Source organism: Scyliorhinus canicula, chromosome 9 (assembly GCF_902713615.1).
Source record: "Scyliorhinus canicula chromosome 9, sScyCan1.1, whole genome shotgun sequence".
Taxonomy (NCBI): domain Eukaryota; kingdom Metazoa; phylum Chordata; class Chondrichthyes; order Carcharhiniformes; family Scyliorhinidae; genus Scyliorhinus; species Scyliorhinus canicula.
In genome coordinates this window covers 76,857,632-76,880,607 of record NC_052154.1, presented here as the reverse complement: position 1 = coordinate 76,880,607, position 22,976 = coordinate 76,857,632, and the positions used below count along the sequence as shown (strand labels likewise).

The 22,976-nt window shown below is 47.2% G+C and overlaps 1 protein-coding gene across 8 annotated transcripts in view; it reads right to left on the bottom strand.

Annotated features, from left to right (window-relative positions):
* The window catches only part of si:dkeyp-50b9.1, a 100,861-nt gene that overhangs the window by 20,155 nt on the left and 57,730 nt on the right, over positions 1–22,976 (bottom strand). For all 8 annotated transcript variants that reach the window (XM_038806954.1, XM_038806955.1, XM_038806959.1 and 5 more), the window contains one exon: positions 22,708–22,778. In XM_038806954.1, coding sequence (XP_038662882.1) covers positions 22,708–22,778 — 71 coding nt within the window. The remainder of the gene's footprint in view (positions 1–22,707; positions 22,779–22,976) is intronic.

Below are 22,976 nucleotides of genomic sequence, written 5' to 3'. Positions count from 1 at the left end.
AGGAAACTGAAACAATAGCCTCCTGCTATTTGCAACCACAAGCAGCAGGCAGCAGCAAACAACCTGCAGCTGTGAAGGGCTTGCAAAACTAACAAGGCCATTCCTCATTAGCAATAGTCTTCAGCTGTGCAGTTAGAGGCTGCTCACGGCCAAGGGGAGTTAAAGTGACCTTCAGCATAGAACCAAGAGCAGGGGTCTGTCCTTGAAGTCAGGGACAGACAGGCAGCAGCTGTAGTTGCCCCTGGTATGGGGCAATATTTAAAGATGGCTTGAAGGCCTCAGAGATGATAATCTCCCACCCCCCCTTTCCCAGCCTGCCCCACACCCCCCCCACCACACACACACAACCACCACTGGGGCAGTAGCTCCAATGCCCTACCACTGCATGCCTGAAAATGGAAATGGCTACACTCAGTTCCTCTCAGCAGCCATTCCACCAGCTTCACGTTTTTAAAAAGGAGTACAAAACAACATCCACGTGATTTCTTGCTGAGGAGCCTGTTTATTCTTGGGAGGCCATTACATTCAACTTCAATCTCCCTAATGAGATGAATACTGATGCAAATTGGGGGCAATGATATGCTCACCAGAGATGAGCTAACCAAAGTAGTACTGATAAATTAGAGAAAGACAAGTAAGGTTGTGATGAAGAGAGAGGAAAAGATTCCCATCACAAAATGACATTTTTTCATACCTGGCCAGGACCATTAGTGATGCTAGATGATCATCCCCCAATGCAGTAGTATTCAAAATCTTTATCAGATTGAAACTTTTTAAGATATCCAGTTTGCAGAGGGGAACATAAATAATTGACCCAAAAAATAAATCAAGATACTTTGGAAATGGAGGAAATGCCAATGTTTGACTGTAATGTCAATTATTATTAAGGTTAGCTAATCAGCTTGTCTAGATCAGCGTTTTTCAAACTTTTCTTCCTGGGGTCCACTTTTGCCAACTGGCCGACCTTCAGGACCCACATTAGCCAATCTTCATGCTGGCCGACCTTCGCAACACACACCATATTTTCTTACATTTAATGTTAAAGGGGAGCCTGCTTGGTCCTCACAATCTCACTCCAATCAGATTCACAGGAGGAGTGGGCAATGCACATATCAGTTGCAGACGTCAGCTAGTTCCCTTCTTTATCTTTGTGAGAACAAAATTCAACCGTGCACAAGTAGGTCATCCTGAAGGGCAATTGCAACAAAATGCTTGTTTTACTCAGAATCGGATACTCCTGGGAGATGCTACTCCAGAATGCTGACAACCTCATGGTCTCTTGATGTGTTTTTAATGTGTTGTTACAGGTTAAGTACAGCAGTATAGTCTTTACATTTGGAGTCAGTTGTAAGTTAATAACTGACTATGGGGTTTCAACCTCTAAAGGAATTTTTCACCCACCACTTCTTTTTCAAAATCTGAAACTTCTCCTCTCATTTGTCTGCATGTACTTCCCAGCATGTAACACACATGGGTTTTGCATCCTTATTTGCATTGGCACAATTGATAAAACCACACCTCTTGAAATCATCTTTATACTGCTTTGTTCCTGAGTTAAGTGTCTTCTTTGTAGATTGTTAACCAGAGGCGCTGGAGCTCTGTGCAGAGCTAACACTAGCACTGTCCTGGGAGGAGCAGCTCTCTCTATCATATTCAGATGTGAGATCCTGGCCAGTAGGTACTCTGTCTATTTGTGTCTCTGGCCATCTCTTTCTTGTAACAAAACAATTCTTCTTAACAGTCCTCTTGCCTTGCTTGCAAGCAGCTAGAAAATGGAAGAAGCTTTCCTCTGTGATATGGTGCGAAATGCATCTACATACAAGTCGTTTGACGTCAAGTGTACGTACAGGACATGTGACCTGCACACTGCTGTCGCTTATGACTGGATGATTTCACACAGCCTAATTTCCTTCTCATTTAAAAGGCAGCAGCGGCCGCCATTCTTAATAAAAATGCTGGTAGTGGCCGTTGGGCGCATCTCCCATGATCGGGACCACCTGGGGGGGGGGGGGGGGGGGGAGGGGGAGGGGGGGTGCCACAACCGATCGCTCCACGACCCTCCCAACACCCGCCCGTGACTCACCCATGGGTCACCATTAACACTGATTGAGATGGTCAGTGAAAGGGAATTCAGCAATGTCACATTGGGATCTGTTCACCCACAAATCAAAAGGCATAGTGACACAGAAACTGGGAGTAGGGCAGCAAATGCTACAAAAGATGTTGCTATGTTCCTCTATGATAACATATTCACATGAGTCTTCTATCCTGTTACATTCTGGTGCTTGTCCGGTTGGAATAAATGCACTAAAGAATGTCTAGTTGTAGACTAGTTAAAATTTTATTGTTCAACAATGGCATGGGTATGATAACCTTAAGAATATTATCAAAACTATTAACTATTATAAATTATCTAGAGCTACTGCAAATTGTCCACTACGAAGACTACCCTCAAACTCCCCAAGGTAACAGTGTCATGTGGTTGTTCTCTACTGCCACCTGCTGGTTGGAAGTCTTCGCTATCATTACACACATGACTGCTGATGCATATCATCACATCCCCTTTCCTGTGGAAATATATAGTTTTACATACTTTATTTCAGTTTGAGATACAATATACATGATATGCATAATGTGATCACTATTTTCATATCTACAGTACATCACAAGTTCAATTTATCTGGTTTTCCTCTGTGTTCCTTCTGAGCATTTGTTGAACCTGTGAATTTGCTTGATGTTCATTTATTGTTAAAGAAAATTCTTGCTGTCTTTCTCGGTTTTGTGCATTTTCACCTTGTTCTCGCTCTGTATGCTAAGGTATTTCTCTTTTTGTTGTCCTTGAATTGCTTACAATATCATCTTGTGGTTCCATGACAAAGGGTTGCTGAACCTTCAGCAAGGCTCTTCTGTTTCGTCTTAGAACTTGCCCATCTTCAGTAATGATGATATATGATTGAGGACCTGATGATTGTACTACCTTAACACACTTCAACCATCCATTTCCACCAGGATCTTCCACCCTGACTGTGTCATATTTTTCTAGTGGTTGTCACCTTCTTCTTGTTTTGTCATAATATTTCTTCTGCTTCCTTTTGAGATGTGAGCTTCCTCACAAGTTTTTGATTTGTCTGTTCCAATGGAATGTATGGCAAGGTTGTTCTATGCTGTCTGTTCATCAATAACTGCAAAGGAGATAAATCTGTTTCTCGATGGTGCTGCTCAACAGCATGAGATATGGATTGCCCTGGCTGTCCATAGCTTTTATGAGCAGCTGCTTCACAATGTGCACACCTTTTTTCACCTTCCCCTTTGATTGTAGATACAGAGTACTAGAAGTCATATGCTGGAAATCATGCCGGAGCGAATTCTGTCCATTCATGACTGCTAAAACATGGGCCATTGTCATTCCAGACAATTTGAGGTATTCCATGGCGAGCAAAAATGTCTTTGGTATACGTGATAACACACTAGCTGATGAATTTGCTGGTTTAATCACTTCTAGAAAGTTGGAGAAATAGTCAATTATCAACAGGTATTCCTTTCCTGCCAAATAAAACAAATCCATCCCTAATTTCTGTCATGGACTCGTGATGATTTTGCCCATATGCATTGGCTCTTTTCGCTGTTCGCATTGAAATTTGTGACTAGTTGCACAATTTTTGATCATGACTTGAATATCTTGATTGATACCTGGCCAGTATACTGTCTCCCTGGCTCGTCTTTTACATTTTTATATGCCGAAGTGCCCGTCATGAATCTTCAGAATCATTGATCGCAAAGATTTTGGAATTACTATTCTATTTTGCCTTAGCAAAACCCTTGGTTGCACTTAGCTCAGCTCTGATATTATAGAGTTAGAGCAGGATCCTTTTGGCCATCCCTCTGTGAGATATTTTATTATGTTCTGTAAGATTTCATCTTTAGTGGTTTAATCTCTTATTAGTTTTGACTTCTCATCTGAGACTGGAAGGGATTGCGTCACAAAATTCACATGTGCTTGTACGTCTTCATCCAAATGTTGGTCTTCTTTCATGTTCGTAGCAGAGGATAGTGCATCCGCTACAATGAGATGTTTACCTGGTGTGACATCTCACTTAGATTCTTTTTTTTACTATTGCCACAAGTGGTCTATTGTCAGTTTTCACTAAGAATGTCATTAGGCCATACATGTAGTCATGGAATTTGTTTAATCTATTTATCAAGCCCAAGCATTATTTTTCTATTTGAGCATATCACTGCTCTGGGTCAGTCATTGTCCTTGAAGCACAGGCAATTGGAAGCCAATTTTGATCACTGTCTTGCTGCAATAATACTGCTCCCAACCCATCTTTCGACGAATCAGTCGATATCTTTGTCTTCTTCGTAGGATCAAAAAACATTAACGCAGGTACTGTAGTCAATGTTTCCTGTAATATTTGCCACTCATGTTCATGTCTGACCAACCACTGGAAAACAGTGTCTTTCTTTATTGTTTCTCTCACGCACGTTGTTTTCACTGAAAGATTAGGAATAAACTTTCAGACAGAATTTATCATGCCAAGCATACTGAGGACTCCTTTTTTGTCTGTCGAACGCTGCATGTTTAAAATCGCCTTGACTTTATTCTTGGTCAGTGTAGCCACCAAAGTTGGCCATTCCCTATGGAATGGAGGAACGCAAAGCTTACAGGTTAAAATGGACAATGTTTACAGCACCAGCAGGCTGCACCAAGCAAATGTGTATTCTGTCTGCTAAGAGAGCAGACAGCACCAAAACGAACATCCCGCATACTAATGAGGCAATCTCCGGGATAGTTAACATAGTAATGGAACGATCCCAGGGACAATGGACACAAATGGGGAAGTAACTGCAACAGTGTATGGGAAACCAGATGCCCCGGCACCAGCGGGGTCCGAAAACAAAGCACCTGAAAGCCCGCCCAGTAGCCAAGGAACAGCCTCAGTATTGGGGGGATTCAAACATATCGATTGGGAAGAGACCCAATTGATTCCGAGCAGGTAAAGGGGTCTGCCCAAAGGGGCATGGATCCCTGGGACCTATAAAAGACAGGTCCCACACTTAGTTTGCTCTCCTTGACCAGCCCTCCTCTCTGGACCAGCATTTCGACCAGCTTTGCCAAGAAGACCTTGAACGAGAGAGAGGAGAGGTTTGGGACAGTAAGTCTCACAATGATCGCTACCAGAGATAGACACTCCTGACCCCTTTTTAACCTGTACCAACCTGAAGTCTGCAGACCAGAGCAGAGCAAGAGGCCTTGTCCCCTGATCCGGCAGTTCCTTCGAGATAAGTATTAGTTTATTTAGCGGTAGGAATAGTTTAATTCTCTTAGCGTGTGCATGGGTAGGATTATAATTGTATTATAATAAACTCAGTTGTTTGAACTTACTAATTGGTGTATGGTTTTATTGCTTTGAACTTAACCTTGAAACTTGTGGTGGTATCTTAACGATACCTGGCGACTCCAGAGCTAAGTAACGAAACAGAGCCAAATTGAGTGTTAAGCACACTCACCCAGAATGAGCAACATTTAGTGGCGACTCCGCCGGGACTCGATTAGAAGTGGCCCCCCACTCCAAGAGAACCCAGAAATTTGAATTGAAATCCAATTGGGAAAAGGAAAAACCACAAGTGTTCAAGGAGTTCAAATCAATAGTCATAATTTGGAAGTGTGTTTTTGCATGCGTAACTAACAGGGTTGTAAGGTTAAACCGAGAGATTTTTGTTGTGACAAACTGTCGGCAGTTTTATAATCGGAACATAGTGAAAGCCGTACCCGTATTTTAAGCATTGCCTTATTATCCCCGTTCCAAATTAAAAAGAGCATAGAGAAAGAGAAAATGGCCATGCAGGCAATGGAACGCCTCATGAACCCAGAGCAGTTCATGGTCGCAGCGACCAACAGTAGCAGAGTAGGCCAGTGACCCGTATGGGAGCTGGAACTCAGGAAATACCTCAAAGGGAAAGGATGGCCCCTTTGGAGTGAGTTTTGTTTGAATGAGGAGACAGGTCCCGGGAATATAGGACATACTTGGTGGGAGAACCTCTCTCAAATTCATAAAAAGAGTTTAGGAAAAGCACGCAAGCCGATGGCAATTGTGTCCTGCTTGGCATAATTGCGAGGCACAGAGGAGGTCGTTCGGACGCTCCGCGAAGAATTAGAAGAGAGGAATAGGATGAGTAAAGTGGATGTCAGGGACATTGAAAAGGAAAACCTAGGTTTGAGACAACAACTGGCAGAGAAGGATAGAGAGGTCGATGATGCCAAGAGGGCATGTCAGTCTTGTCTAGCCCATCTGAGCAGTTCCCAAGCCCAGTATGAGAAAGCCTATCAGGATGTGCAGCGCGCAGTTCTGATCAGGGAAAATTCAGAGAAGCAGGTAGAGGCACTGCAAAGGCAATGCTCTGACCTAAAGGCAGCTTTAAGAGCACACCATGCTGCCACCACTGAGCAAAGGCAAAGCACAGTGGATCGTGCGAAGTGTAGGAAGCAGATTGCGCAGCTGCAATCTCTGCTTTCTGTACAGAATGGGTTCCAAGAGACCCATGTGAGAAAATCACCCCGTTCCTCCCCACTGCTGACCCCCACCAATTTTTCGCAAGAGTTAAACAACAGGCAACCATGTACGGCCTGGCTGAGCGAGAGCAAGTGAAGCTCACAGTTTTGAGTTTAGACTCATCGGTTGTAGCAGCCCTCCCTGCCCCACAGAACGTTGGAGGAGGCACACTAGAAGAGATGCATACATCTATTTTAAACGCGATAGGGTACAACAGAGGAGACCCAGTCGAAGGCCTAAATAAGTGTAGGCAGAAAGGACAGAGCATCCCACAGCATTCGCAGGAAGGCTGTGGATTCATTTCACTGCCGTTTTTGGTGATTTAGACCGCGCTCATTTAACCCGCGATAATATGGTTAAATGGACCCGCACCATAATCTCCCACGCCACAGATGCAGGACAGAATGTCTGCAGCAGTTATGACCCCTCAAAAGAGGCCCATAATGAAAAATGGGTATTGAAAAGATGGTCCCGCGCTTGGGAACAATCCATCCAAGGCAAGGTTAAAGTTAAGACCCCAGAAGAAGCTCAGGCTGCAGCAGATATACAGGCAGTAAGAGCGCACCAAAACCCCGCATGGGTAAATGAAGGAAAGAACAGCCCCCCGCAGTAGTCGCAGGAATGTTACAACTGCGGACAGTTAAGGCATTTTGCTAGGGAATGCAACGGCCCGCAGAAATCTCAGAGAGGCCAGCAGACAGGCACTCTGACCAGGAACAAAGCAAAGCCAATCCACAGTATAGAGACACAGTCAGGACAGACCAATGTGGACGGAACGGACTGACGGTGTTCGGGCTCCCCCACTTGGGTCTGTGACACCCTCTGGGACAGATCCGGAAGACCGGTGGTCACAGCAAAAATTAGAGGGAAGCCCATAGAATTACTTTGGGACACAGGAGGGTCCCGCACTACCATTAATTCCTCCACTACAGCACAAGCAGACACGTGGCCCACGACAGCTTCAATTACACTCAGCGGATTTACAGGTCACTCACAGCAGGGACACATTACAGCCCCTGTATCAATTCAGCTAGGGAACATCTCCACCAGACACCCCGTTGTGTTAGTTAATCTGCCCCGCACAGCAGAACACATACTGGGCATTGACTTCATGAATGTCCACAGTCTGTCGTTCGATCCAGTAAATCAGTGTGTCTGGAGAATGGCAAAATCTGACAGAGCACCCGCAATTCTCACAGTAGGAGAGTACGCAAATAGGATTAGCGCAGTAGGCGACTATTGTTTTGACCCGACCACACTTAGCACGGACAATCAGGTTAGGGCAGTTTTGAACAGACACAGGACAGCATTTGCCAGTCACCGGCACGACTGCGCCAGAATGACTGGACAAGTTCAAGTTACTGGACCTGACCCGAGACCACAGCGCCAGTACCGATTTCCCCTAGAAGCAGAGGGAGAAATTGGAAAAGTTATAGAGAGCTTATTAGAGCAGGGTGTACTTAGGACAGTAGCCTCAACTAATAATGCACCTATTTGGCCAGTGAGGAAGCCCGACGGATCATGGCTTCTGACCATTGATTATCGGGAACTCAACAAAGTAACCCCAGCAGTAGCCCCCATGGTAGCAACATGTCCCAAGACCATGCTCAAGCAGGAACTCCACTCCAAATATTTCAAGGTATTGGACATTAGCAACGGCTTCTGGTCAATCCCATTGGCAAAAGCGTGCCAGTACAAATTTGCCTTCACATTTAAAGGACAGCAGTATACGTGGACATGCCTCCCACAAGGATTCCACAATTCACCCTCCATTTTCCACCGACAGCTGGCAAATGGATTAGCAAAATTGTCACAACCCGAATGTCTGGTACAGTATATGGACGACCTATTACTGCAGACAGACACCAAGGCAGAGCACATCACGCTTCTGTCCGAGCTCCTGGAAATTTTACAAGGGATTGGATGTAAAGTTAACCCCAGAAAGGCCCAGATATTGGAGAATCAAGTGATGTATTTGGGTACAGTCATCACGCACGGCAAACGCGAGATTGAGTTCAAAAGAATTGACTCGATCGTCAAATTGCCCCTTGCCCAGAATGTTTCAGCCCTCCGGTCATTTTTAGGACTGGTTGGGTACTGTTGGAACCATATCGATGGTTTTGCGACCAAGGCAGCCCCACTCTCAGACCTCCTTAAGAAAGGAGCCCCTTGGGAATGGCTTCCGCAGCATACAGAGGCTGTGGAAGAGTTAAAGAAAGCCCTTAGCGCAGCACCCGCTCTACAAGTTCCAGACCCGCTCTCCCCCTATGCAATAGAGGTAGCTAGCACTGATCTGACCCTCTCGGCCGTGCTCCTTCAGGAACGGCACGAGCAGCTACGATCAGTGGCTTATGCCTCCAGACTTTTAGACCCCGTAGAACAAGGATTTTCAGCCTGCGAGAGGCACCTACTAGCAGTATTTTGGGCAGTTCAGTACTTCTCGTACATTACCTGACTCAATCCCATCACCATTTTGACCAAACACACCCCCACACAGTTACTTTTAGACGGTCGACTGAAGGACGGTTCAGTGAGCCAGATAAGAGCAGCTAGGTGGACACTACTATTACAAGGACGGGACATAACAGTTAAACGGACCAAAACACAGACATTTTTAGCGGACAACCTCCAATATCCAGGACAACCCCATGATTGCGAGATAGTAGCACCCCTACACAACACAGAACCATTCATTGCCAAGACGCCCCCCAGGAAGATAGAGAATTCAAGCCAGAGCCCCCAGCACACAGACACGTGTGCCCCACTGAACATATATGTGGACGGTTCATCCACAGTTTTAGATGGCGAACGCATCACTGGATGCGGAATTTATGTGGAAGATGCGCAGGGACGCGCACTAGAGGAGATAGCGTTAAAGTTACCAGGTCACTTAGGTACGCAGGCAGCAGAGCTCGCGGCCATTGCATATCTAGTGGACCACCCAGATTCGTTCCCCAGCCCAGCAGACATATATTCAGACAGTTTATATGAAATGAAAATGAAAATCGCTTATTGTCACGAGTAGGCTTCAATGAAGTTACTGTGAAAAGCCCCTAGTCGCCACATTCCGGCGCCTGTCCGGGGAGGCTGGTACGGGAATCGAACTGTGCTACTGGCCTGCTTGGGCTGCTTTAAAAGACAGCGATTTAGCTCAGTGAGCTCAGTTTAACAGATTTTCTACCCCTGTGGAGGACAAGAGGTTTTGTCTCCGCGGACGGGAAGCCCCTTCCATCAGCCCCATTACTCCGCCATATCCTAGAGAAGGCAAAGGCTAGGACGTATGGCATTATCAAAGTTAGAAGTCACCATAGGTCATCCCCCCCTGGAAATGTAAAAGCCGACGCACTGGCCAAAGCAGGTTCCAGGCGAGGTCACTTTTGGACACCCCCAGCTAGCGCACCAGCTAGCACCCCTGTGAGTGCAGTTCAGGTCTCACAGACAGAGATAGAAGATTTAGTACATGCGCAGAAGCAGGACGAAAATCTCCGGGAGATTTTAAAAGGAAACTTTGTGGCCCAGTACGATAGATTCAAACACGCTTTGACCACACATGAGGGTGTGATCATAAAAGATAAATTGTATGTGGTTCCTGAACAGGACAGGAATCAAATGATTGCCTTATTCCATGACCGTCATGGACACCAAGGGATCGACCCTACCACAATACACCTTAGACAACTCTGTTGGTGGCCCAACTTAAGACAAGATGTTACCCACTATATAGAGAATTGTTTAATTAGTGCACAGAATAACCCAGAGAGGTATTCAAAGAAGGCACAACTCAGCCACACTCGCCCCATTAATGGCCCCTGGACAAACCTCCAGATCGATTTTATAGGTCCATTGCCCCCTTGCAGGAATGGCTATAAATATGTTCTGGTGGTCATAGATACCTTTACCAAATGGGTAGAGGCATTCCCTTCACGCACCAACACAGCAAAGACAGCTGCAAAGATCCTGACCCACCACATCTTTACGAGATGGGGACTCCCCAGAAGTATAGAATCAGATCAGGGATCTCATTTTACAGGACGGGTCATGAAGAACGTCCTGACCATATTCGGAATCAAACAGAACTTTCACATTGCGTATCACCCCCAGTCAAGCGGGATAGTGGAACGCATGAATCGGACTCTAAAATCGACCCTTAGAAAGATGGTACAGGAGAACAATTCGACTTGGGATTCATCGCTCCCATTCGCTCTTATGTTTATAAGAAACACAGTTTCATCATCTACAGGTTTCACCCAACACACACACATGACCAGACGCCCTATGAAAGGATCAGAATTCCTTTTAGGACTCGACATGACCAGCCCAGAAGTGACGACCCTCACACATGAGAAAGCAGTTAAACAACTAGTTGAGACTGTAAGGTCTGCACAGTTAGCAGCCGTAGTAAAATTGGGTAAGAGGAGGAAACAGAGCAAGGCCTATTTCAACAAAAATGTACACCCCACAGAATTTCAGGTTGGGCAACATATCTGTTTATAACCCCAGCACGTTTTTGGCACCAACATTTTCCGGCCCGTACTCAGTTTCGGACAAAATCAGCCCCTCGGTTTATAGGATAAAGTACCTAAACGGTAAGACTGCGTGGTTCCACATTAACCAGCTAAAGGCTTATGGAACACAGTCAAACCACTCGCACTATGTCCTGCTAGACGCAGCAGAACACCTCGCCCCACCCACAAGAGACACATTTCCACCATCCCCCTCACAGACCAGTTCCTCATCGGACTCGACCTCGACTCCGCCCACTGACTCCAGACCACGACCCGGAATGCCCACAAGCTGCCACAGCAGAGACAGTGACTGTGAGACTGAGGACAGCCACAGCACTCCACCCTATAGCCCCCATTTCAGCGACTTCGACCCCGACTCCAGTGACCCCATGGAGATCACTTACATTAAAAATCCAGACCCACACCCAAACCCACCACCCGACACTGACGACCCCGACAACGCTCCTTCAATTTTAGACCCCACGATTTGGCACAGGGACAACTCTTGGAGACTTGTCCGAAATGATGAGAGTGACCCCCGGTCACACAATGCAAAAATTGCATGCCTGATCCATACAAGGGTATGGGATCCGGGAGAAGAGGATAACTTGATGTCTGACTCCCGACACGGCAACCCCTTTGCGACCCTGTTCGCAGAGAATGAAGAGAAGTGAGGTGTCCAGATGATGTAAAAAGAGGAACCGCTTGAGAGAAGTGCTGTCCTTTCTGATGGAACCTGCACGTATGTTTGTTTGTATGTTTGTATGTTACATGTTTGATTCGGAGATTGGCCACTTGCTTTTCAGCCGAAAAGCTTGTGACCACCTCACATGCACGTTAGCTTGTCCGCCGATATTTCTGAGAACTTGACTCAGCTGAAATGTCTGGAGCCCAGCTCAACGTTTCACTAGGAGCATCTTGGCTCCTCCCCTTTTTTTTAGGTGCCCCTCTATTCTGGGAATAGAGGCTGCAAATTCAACAATGACTACATTAACATAGAACATAGAACAGTACAGCACAGAACAGGCCCTTCGGCCCTCAATGTTGTGCCGAGCCATGATCACCCTACTCAAACCCACGTATCCACCCTATACCCGTAACCCAACAACCCCCCCTTAACCTTACTTTTTTATTAGGACACTACGGGCACTTTAGCATGGCCAATCCACCTAACCCGCACATCTTTGGACTGTGGGAGGAAACCCATGCACACAGGGGGAGGACGTGCAAACTCCACACAGACAGTGACCCAGCCGGGAATCGAACCTGGGACCCTGGAGCTGTGAAGCATTTATGCTAACCACCATGCTACCCTGCTGCCCCTAATTCTTGCCCGTTTATTTCAGGTTGCTCAGGCAGTGGAGAAACGGCATTGAGGACCCGCCCTGTCTGAGGACCACCCCTTTGGTCAGCTAAGCTCGGGTACAGCACAGCACGCCCTACCCAGGGATCCCATTCAACTCTTACCCATTGTGGCCCATACGCAACTCATTCGACCTTTCATTTCTAAAGCTTGGTTTAATTTTGTTTAAGGTAGCCCTTCGGCTGCCACTCCATATGCTATTTACATCCAGGAACATTTTGGGATGGTAAATTGCAACACTCTGTGAGACGGCTTGCACTGGTTTAATAGATAAGTATATGTCTGGTCCTAAATCCGTTTTTGAAAAAAAAATGAGGGAGTCACATGGAGGTGACCATCATAAAGGGAAAATTGGAACAAGAGGACAGGTATACTTAAAGTCAAGATATTAAGCTGAACACTAACAGATAATATGCTCGATCCCTTAGCTTTCGGACGTTCGGAAAGGAACCGAAGCAACAGCATAGCAAGATCCCACGAAGGAAGAGAAGAGACAGAGAAGATGAAGAGCACTCCGATTGCTATGTTTTTAGCTATTGTGGCATCTGTGTGGTTGCGCGTGGACGCGGACCCCCTTTCCCACAGTACAACGTTTGCTAACTTCTCCCAAACCCAGACCACCCCCAGCCCAGTCAATGGTAACAGTACCCCGACCTGGTGCACCAGATTTCTGACATGGTACTCCTTGTCGTATGTCATAGGATCACTTTTGGTGATTGCAGTTCTATGTATTATAGTCCAGACCCTCAGGATGAGGAAATGGAGAAGGAGAGCCCACCGCTCTCGTTCCTCAACAGTGTACAGAGTACAATCCCCCATTTTCAGATTCCACCAATCCCCCCAACCCCTTGATGTGTAATAAAGGATTTAATTTTGATACGATCTGTAAATAAAGACTTTTGCGGATGTATTATAATGTTCTGCACTCGACTGCCGAGTCAGAAAATGAAATGTAAAGATGCTGTTGTATGAATGAGTAAGGGTTTAGAATGTTGTAGAATGTTTAAATATGGGATGAGAGTAGTTTATTGAGATAGTTAGAGGTTCCCGATTCCAATTGGTAATGCATGTCCCCTTTGACATAGCGCCAATCAGAAATTGTTAGTTAAAAGTTTTTTGCCATAGTTGAGGAAAGGATAGAAGAAATGGAACTCGCTGAGGTCAGGGGACCCAAAGACACCATACTTAGGTGATCCTTCATGATTTCTCATGAGGATCACAAGGAGGGAGTGTAGCCACCGAAGTTGGCCATTCCCTAAATACAAGCTGGAGGAACGCAAAGCTTACAGGTTAAAATGGACAATGTTTACAGCACCAGCAGGCTGCACCAAGCAAATGTGTATTCTGTCTGCTAAGAGAGCAGACAGCACCAAAACGAACATTCCGCATACTAATGAGGCAATCTCCGGGATAGCTAACATAGTAATGGAATGATCCCAGGGACAATGGACACAAATGGGGAAGTAACTGCAACAGTGTATGGGAAACCAGACACCCCGGCACCAGCGGGGTCCGAAAACAAAGCACCTGAAAGTCCGCCCAGTAGCCAAGGAAGAGCCTCAGTATTGGGGGGATTCAAACATATCGATTGGGAAGAGACCCAATCGATTCCGAGCAGGTAAAGGGGTCCGCCCAAAGGGGCGTGGATCCCTGGGACCTATAAAAGACAGGTCCCACACTTAGTTCGCTCTCCTTGACCAGCCTTCCTCTCTGGACCAGCATTTCGACCAGCTTTGCCAAGAAGACCTTGAACGAGAGAGAGGAGAGGTTTGGGACAGCAGCCGCCAGCAAGTAAGTCTCACAACGATCGCTACCAGAGATAGACACTCCTGACCCCTTTTTAAGCCGTACCAACCTGAAGTCTGCAGACCAGAGCAGAGCAAGAGGCCTTGTCCCTGGTCCGGCAGTTCCTTTGAGATAAGTATTTGTTTATTTAGCGGTAGGAATAGTTTAATCCTCTTAGCGTGTAGGATTATAATTGTATTATAATAAACTCAGTTGTTTGAACTTACTAATTGGTGTGTGGTTTTATTGCTTTGAACTTAACCTTGAAACTTGTGGCGATATCTTAACGATACCTGGCGACTCCAGAGCTAAGTAATGAAACAGAGCCAAATTGTGTGTTAAGCACACTCACCCAGAACGAGCAACATCAGGTTGTATATCTTTAGCAGAAAGTTTGACTCCTAAGAATGTGATTTTTCAACACCAAACTGGCATCTGGCTTTATTCAGTTTCAATCCATACTTTTTCATGCTTCACAGCACTTTGACAAGCCTTTTGTTGTGCTCTTCTCTTGTTGAGCCCCATACAATAATGTTGTTAACGTATACTCTGATGCCTGGAATGCCTTCTACGGTGTGTTCCATTGCCCGATGGAAAATTTTAGATGCTGAAATAATACCAAATGGCATTCTGAGAAAACAGTATTGCCTGAATGGAGTATTGAAGCTGCACAACTTTGTGCTCTCCTTATCTAACTTGAGTTGCCAAAAACCCTGTGATGTATCTAGTTTGCTAAAGCATGTCGCTCCTGACATTTCACATGTGATTTCTTCTCTCTTCAGAAAAGGATAGTGCTCTCTTTTAATGTTTAAATTGAGATCCTGCGGATCAAAACAGATACGTAGGTCATTATTATGTTCCTTCATGCAAACCATGCAGTTCACCCAATCCGTTGATTCTTCGATGCGGTTTATCACCCCCAGTTTCATCTTTCTCTCCAGTTCACTCTTAAGTTGTTCCTTCAGTGGAGCTGGTACACATCTTGGTGCGGGCATGACTGGTCGTGCATTGTCTTTTAACGGTATGCGATAGGTGAATGGTATTGGTAACACTCCGAATCCTTGAAACATTTCTGGAAATTCTTTCAGAATTGCATTCATTGATGCTTGTTGCATAGTAATAGTGTAATCTACAGTGTAGACTATTTTCACTAGCTTGAGTGTTTCACATGCTTCCACTTCCAATAAAGATTCATGCTCAGCATCTACGATTTGAGAACTTTACTGAGTGCACTTTGTTCTTTACATGGACCTGTAGTTCACAGGCTCCCAGTCTATTCATCTTTTTGCCATTATATCTCTTTTTTTAAAATTTAGAGTACCCAATTAATATTTTCCAATTAAGGAACAATTTAGCGTGGCCAATCCACCTACCCTGCACATCTTTGGGTTGTGGGGACGAAACCAACGCAAACACGAGGAGAATGTGCAAACTCCACATGGACAGTGACTCAGATCCGGGATCAAACCTGGGACCTCGGCGCCATGTGGCAGCAATGCTATCCACTGCGCCACCGTGCTGCCCCATTATAATCTTTTAATAGTGTTGTGGTATTTAAAACATGTGGTTGAATCGTCATTTCTTGTAAATCAGATAAACTGATTAAATTAGCTCTTGCTCTCTAGTTTGGTGGGGCGGGTGAAAGCTGATCTGGCAAGGTGGGATTGGGTCCCTCTGTCATTGGCGGGTCGGGTACTGGCGGTTTAAATGAATGTGCTGCCGCGATTCCTGTTTATTTTTCAATGCGTGCCGATTTTCCTGTCAAAGGCATTTTTAGAGAGATTGAAGGGATGATTACCTCGTTCACATGGGGAGGGAAGGTGGCCAGAATTAAAAAGGTGCTACTACAGACAGGAAGGCAGGCAGGGGGTTTGGGTATTCCAAACCTGATTATTATTACTGGGCAGCGAATTTGTAGAAGGTACGGAGCTGGGTCAGAGGGGTTGACACCCAATGGGTCAGAATGGAGGAGAGTTTGGGAAGGGGGTCAGGATTGAAGGTGCTGGCGACAGCGCCGCTCCTGATGGCCCCGGGGAGATACTCAGGGAGTCCGGTAGTAATAGCTTCGTTGAGAATTTGGAGGCATGTTCAACAGCACTTCGGGTTGGAGGCAGGGTCAAGGGAAATGCCGATTCAGGGGAAACATTTGACCAGGGAAGTGGGATGGAAATTTTTGGAGATGGGAGGAGAAAGGAGTTAGGACACTAAAAGATTTATTTCTTGGGGGTTGTTTTGCATGATTGAAGGAGCTGGGAACGAGGTATGGGCTGGAGCGGGGGGGAAATAATTAGATACATGCAGGTTGGAGACTTTGCCAGAAAGGAGATACAGAGCTTCCCAGTAGAGCTGGCTTCCACATTGCTGGAGGAGATGCTGACTACAGGGGGACTGGAGAAGGGGGTAGTATCAGCGGTTTACGGGACTATTTTGGAGGAGGAGAAGGCGCTGCTCAAAGGGATCAAGGCAAACTGGGAGGAAGAGTTGGGAGAGGATATGGAGGAGGGGTTCTGGCGTGAGGTGCTCCAGAGGTTGAACGCCTCCACCTCATGTGCGAAGTTGGGGCTGATACAGCTGAAGGTGGTATATCGAACGCACCTTACAAGGGCGAGGATGAGCCGGCTCTTTGAGGGGGTAGAAGATGTGTGTGAACGTTGCGGGTGGGGCCCCGCAAACCATATTCATATATTTTGGTCCTGTCCAAAGCTGGAGGTTTACTGGAAGGAGGTGTTTAGGGTAATCTCTAAAGTGGTGCACGTGAAACTGGACCCGGGCCCTCGGGAGGCCATATTTGGGTAATCGGACAAGCCGGGGATGGAAACGGGCACGGAGGCAGATGTTATAGCCTTCGCCTCGTTGATCGCCCTAAAGTGGATCCTGTTGGGGTTGAGATCAACCTCTCCACCCTGTGCCCTGGCGTGGCGGGGGACCTGCTGGAATTCTTAACACTTGAAAAGGTCAAATTTGAACTGAGGGGAAGGATGGAGGGGTTCTACAATTCATGGGCGTTATTCATTATGCACTTACAAGAATTGAATCACATGGAACATTAGGGGGGTTGGGGGCTGGGAGGGTAGGGAGAGGGGGACTATGTATTAATGGTGATTATGGGTGATTCCTTCTTTCATTTATTTATGTTAACATGCGGGCCAATGTTTGGGGTTTGGTGGGATGATGGGATCGTTGTTATTGATATGGGAATTGACATTACATTCGTTATTGATTATTGTTGATTGTAGAGTGTACATTTGGGAGAAAATGTGAAAAAGGAGGAGAATAAAAAATATTTTTTTTAAAAATTGGCTCTTGCTCCCGTGTCGAGTTCGACATTCATTAATATTCTATTAATCATCAGAGGAATTGTCCAGTTATCTCTTTGAACACTTACATCTGCATTGCCGTTACTGCAAATTTGCTTTGACGCCTGTTTAACTTCCATGCAGTCACAATGCGTATCTTCACTAGAGATCATGGGCAGGATTCTCCAATTCTGGGGCTATGTCCCCACGCCAGCGTGGAAAACTGGCGCAAAACGGACACCGATTCCCCGTTTTGCTGGTGGCTAGCAGGGAGACAAGGTAGACCACCTGGCTCTCGCTGCCGATACGGCCTGGAGAATTGCCGGGTCCATGGCCGTGCATGCGCATGGCGGCGGCTTGCAGCGGCCGCGCCGTGCTTCATGGTGGAGGCCGCTTGTTGACCCGGCCCACAAAATAGCTCCCCCCTTCAGCTGGACCGCGTGCCCCAGACTGCCAAAGTGCCCCCAGCCCCGAATATGTCCACCCTTGCCCACGGATCTGCCCTCCCCCAACTGTGGAGGCACTGGACTGAGTCCGCAGCCACCACACCGAGTTCCCGACGGATGAGACCACACATGTCCCGCACCGTTGGAAACTCGGGCAGTCGGGAGCGGAGCATCAGAGGGCGGGCCTCAGGAAATGGCCTGAGGATGTCGATACGTGGCACGGAGTACTTGCAGAGTACGCCACTTTGGAGAGGACGGGGCATAGCAAATGTGGCGCCGCCCCCAATTTCATAGAACATAAAACATAGAACATACAGTGCAGAAGGAGGCCATTCGGCCCATTGAATCTGCACGACCCACTTATGCCCTTACTTCCACCCTATCCTGTAACCCAATAACCCCTCCTAACCTTTTTGGTTACTAAGGGCAATTTATCATGGCCAATCCACCTAACCTGCATGTCTTTGGACTGTGGGAGGAAACCGGAGCACCCGGAGGAAACCCACGTGGACAGCGGGAGAACGTGCAGACTCCACATAGACAGTGACCCAAGCCGGGAATCGAACCTGGGACCCTGGAGCTGTGAAACAACAGCGCGAACCACTGTGCTACCGTGCCGCTGTAGCCTAGTTAAAGTTTTATTGTTCAATAATAGCGTGGGTAAGATAACCTTAAGAATATTAGCGAAAACTACTATTATAAATTAACTACCAGCTACTACAAATTGTGACTGTCCACGATGATGGCTACCCTCAAACTCCCCGAGGTAAGTGTCACATGGTTGTTCTCTACTGCCACCTGCTGGTTGTAGGTCTTCGCTTTCACTATACACATGACTGCATTTGAAAATCATCACATAGCCATCTTCTGTAACCTCTGCCAAAAAGCAGGCTGAGCCAGACAGTCCACTTACAGCACCATGAAACAAATGTGTTTTGAGAGCATGTTCGCAAGGTGCAGAATGTTACCATCTTTGAAAATTCTATGCAGTCCGAAACTAACAAGAGCTCTATCCATAATAGCATCAGTTGGGCTCACGGCATTATGATCTTACAGGTGGCAGTCAATTAAGAAATGGGCCCTGGAAGATTCCATCCAAGAGGTAATCACACAACAAACGATAACTTGAATTATTGAGCACCTGTAATGTATTCCTAAGTGCTTTGAAGTAGACACCAAGTCATACAAGTTGTTAGGAAGGGTGACTGAAAATTCCACAAAAGAATTCGGGTTCAAGGGGGCTTTTAAAGAAAAAATGGAGGCTGGGAGGTGGAGGGATTTAGGGAGGGAATTCTGAAGTGTATGCTACTAATGGTGAGACAAAGAAAAGAAGGATTGCTCAGAGTTTGGAATCAGAAGAATGGACAGGTTTGGGAGAAGCAGGGCTGAAGGATACTGCTGAGACCTTCTTGTTTGTCTTTTGAGCGAAGGTGACCACATTCATCAGCTGGAGAGTTTGGTAGAGTTCCGGTGGGTTTGTAGCTGGCCAATAATCTGATTTGCACCTAGGAGCTTCTGCTGCAAATAGGACAGGATACTGCAGACAATTGCAGTTTGGATGAGTTTCTGGCTCAGGATTTCCTCTCCTTGCGGTTTCTCTTTGCCTCTTATATGTGCTTGCTTTGAAGGAGACTGCACTGTTTTTATTTGGTTGCCCAGTTGCAGTGATCATGCTTCTCTCAGGACTTTAAGTCGATACCAAAACTCCTAATTGAAGCTTCAGAGTGTCCTTCGGGTGCTTTCTTTAATTGTCATGAGAGCACACCCCACTCGAGCTGTGCATGGAAGATTTGCTTTGTTAAGCAAGTGTCAGCTATTCTGGCTATAAGATCAGCCCAATTTAGTTGTGGCTGTCTCATTGGGCGAAATTCTCCGCAGAACCCGTCGTAAACGCCGATTTCCGGCGAGCTAATTGGTGTGGATGACTTCCGGCGTGGGGGGGCCTTCTTTTAAGGTGGCTATTCTCCGTTCCGGAGGGGGCCAGCAGCGGACTGACGTGATACGCGTCAGTTTCACCCGCTGCGGAAGTGGTGAGACCCGGCGTTTGGGGGGGGGGGGGGAGGAGAGAGACTGACCCGGCGTTTGGGGGGGGGGGGGAGAGAGGAGGAGAGAGACAGACCGGCATTTGGGGGGGGGGGGGGGGGGAGGAGGAGGAGAGAGACAGACCGGCATTTGGGGGGGGGGGGGGGGGGGGGGGGGGTGGGGGGGGGGGGGGGGGTGGGGGGGGGGGGGGGGGGGAAAAGGAGGAGAGACAGACACGGCATTTGGGGGCTGGGGGGGGAGGAGGAGTAGGACAGACCGCATGTTGGGGGGGGGGGGAGAGGAGACGAGAGAGAGTACCCGGCATTGGGGGGGTGGGGTGGAGGAGGAGAGAGACAGAACCCGGCATTAGGGGGGGGGGGGGGGGGGGGGGAGGTAGGAGAGAGACAGGACCGGCATTTGGGGGGGGGGGGGGGGGGGAGGAGGAGAGAGAGACAGGCCGGCATTTGGGGGGTTTTGCGGTTGTTGAGTGAGAGGGGGGGGGTTGCGATGTTGAGTTGAGAGAGGGGGGGCAGCGTTGTGAGGGGGCGGCGTTGGAGGGGGGTAGGGATTGGTGAAGGGGGGTAGGGGTGGTGAGGGGGGGGGTTGGGTAGGGGGGCAGCGGCGTGCAGAGGAGGGGGGCGACGGATGCCCGGGGCCAACGCACCGTCGCCCCCCCTCTGCACGCAGCTGCCCCTACCCCCAACCCCCCCCCCCCCCCCCCCCCCCCCCCCCACCACTCCTACCCCCCTCCCCACCATCCTACCCCCCCAAAGCCGCAACCCCCCCAATGCCGCAACCACCCCAATGCCGCAAACCCCCCCAATGCCGCAACCCCCCCAAGCCGCAACCCCCCCCTATGCCCCCCCCAAATGCCGCAACCCCAATCCCCCCCAAGGCATCAACCCCCCCGTCCCAATGCCGCAACGCCCCCGCTCCCAATGCCGCAACCCCCCCTCCCCCCCACCCCCCCCCAATGCCGCAACCCCCCCTCCCCCTCCCCCCCAATGCGCAACACCCCCTCCCCCCCAATGCCGCAACCCCCCCTCCCCCCCCAATGCCGCAACCCCCCCCCCCCCCCCCCAATGCCGCAACCCCCCCTCCCCCCCCGACACTGAACGGCGTCAACCATCATCAATGGTTGACGCCGTTTTAAAGCTACTCTGTTTTTCGCCGACGTGACCTGTGGCCACGTCGGCGGGACTTCGGCCCATCCGGGCCGGAGATTTGTTGAAACAAAAATATAATGAAATCCCGCCGGCGCCAGCTGTTTTCAGAGGCTGCCGGCGGGATTTGCACAACGGCGGGATTTGCACAACGCCGGTTTTTGGCCGGTCAGAGAATAAAAAACCCTGCGGGAGCGGGATTAACGCCGCTGCCGGCCGATTCTCCGACCCTGCGTGGGGTCGGAGAATTTCGCTCATGGTGTGGATCTTTGGTAAATCAGCTGGGGTGAACACCTCAGAATCTGGTATTTTATCTCGCTGTCTGATCTATAGAAGCTTCTAAGGGCACCTTAAGTGAAAGTTGTTGAGCTTCTTTTCATTACACCTGTGCACAATCCAATCTCCCATGAATAGGGCAAAGTGATATTGCTCTACAGATTTATTTGGTTGACAGACATACAACCCTTCATTTTCACACTGATGATATACATAGGCTGCTGAAGGTTACACTTAGTTTGGCAATTCTTCTATGTGTCTTGTCATCAACATAGAAAGCTCGAGAGAGTGTGCTGCTGAGCTAAATTAACTTAGCCACTGTTGAGTAGTTCTGGTCATGGTCTTGGACTTGATATAGGGCTTTCCTGGAGCAGGCTGGTACATTACTTCAGTTTTCTTTCTACTGATTGTAAGGCCAAAGCTGTTGCATGTATTAGAGAACAAGTCTATGCATGTCCAGCTCAGTCATTGGCAAACACTAAATCACAAAGCATGTCCTTAGACACTTTGGTCATTGGCTGGAGTTGTCTCAGATTGAGCAGCTTCTTGTCATGATTTCAATGGCAGGATCACCATCATGGAAGGTATTCTTATTTTCCCCTTTACACTGACTGAAGGTCAGGTACAAATGACCCCCATTAAACCTGGCCATTCACACCTACTGATCTGTGTCTGAAATTCACAAATCATTAAAGAAGGTTTACGTTAGTACTGACAATTTGACTTTCAGATAATTAAGAAATTGTTCCTTAAATAATTGTCACTATAGTATTCCAGGGTGTTCAGCTGGTGTACAATCTCCTGCAATTATACCATTCATATTTATCATGGGATTCATTTATGTTGGGCAAATTTCACAAATCCTCTGCTATAATCATTGAGAACAATAACAAAGGTGTTAGCCAGCTATTTCAGCCTGTGGAAGAACTTTATTATCTTAATGTTTTCAAGTTGCCATCAGCCACTTTTAATACTTTTGAATTGATTATCTCTATAACAAAGGCTCACAATGCTTAATTGAATTACTCCAATATGGTATTCTGGATTTTGTTCCAATAATGTTAATCTAAACCATTGTACACATGCTCTCCGTATTTTAAGTATCTCAATAGAATAATACTCTGCACATTGTGTATCTTTATACTTTTTTTTGTACAACATTTTATTAAAGTATTTATAATTTGTCTATCTTAATACTTTTGATTACTCCAGCAGAACGTGCACGTGGTATATCCCTGTACTTCTTAATATCTCAGTACAGCTGAATGTCTTAAAGATGCTAATATGCAATTGGTACCTTTCTCTGTTTTTAGTCATCACAGTTTCTGCATTTCCAATGCATACGTTTGCCACTAGTATCAAGCCAGGCTGTGGACAAAAACAAAATGGTGCTGTGATATCATATAATTAATCTAATGATAATGTACTCTTATGCAAGTTAAGTCTGCTGCCTAACAGCTTTGATTTCCTGGGGCAGTATATTTTCAATCTAATGGCAAGGACCTCTGAACAAAGCATTTTCAGTGAGAAAGCTCTTAGTGCCTTGGTCACATCACTGACCGATTA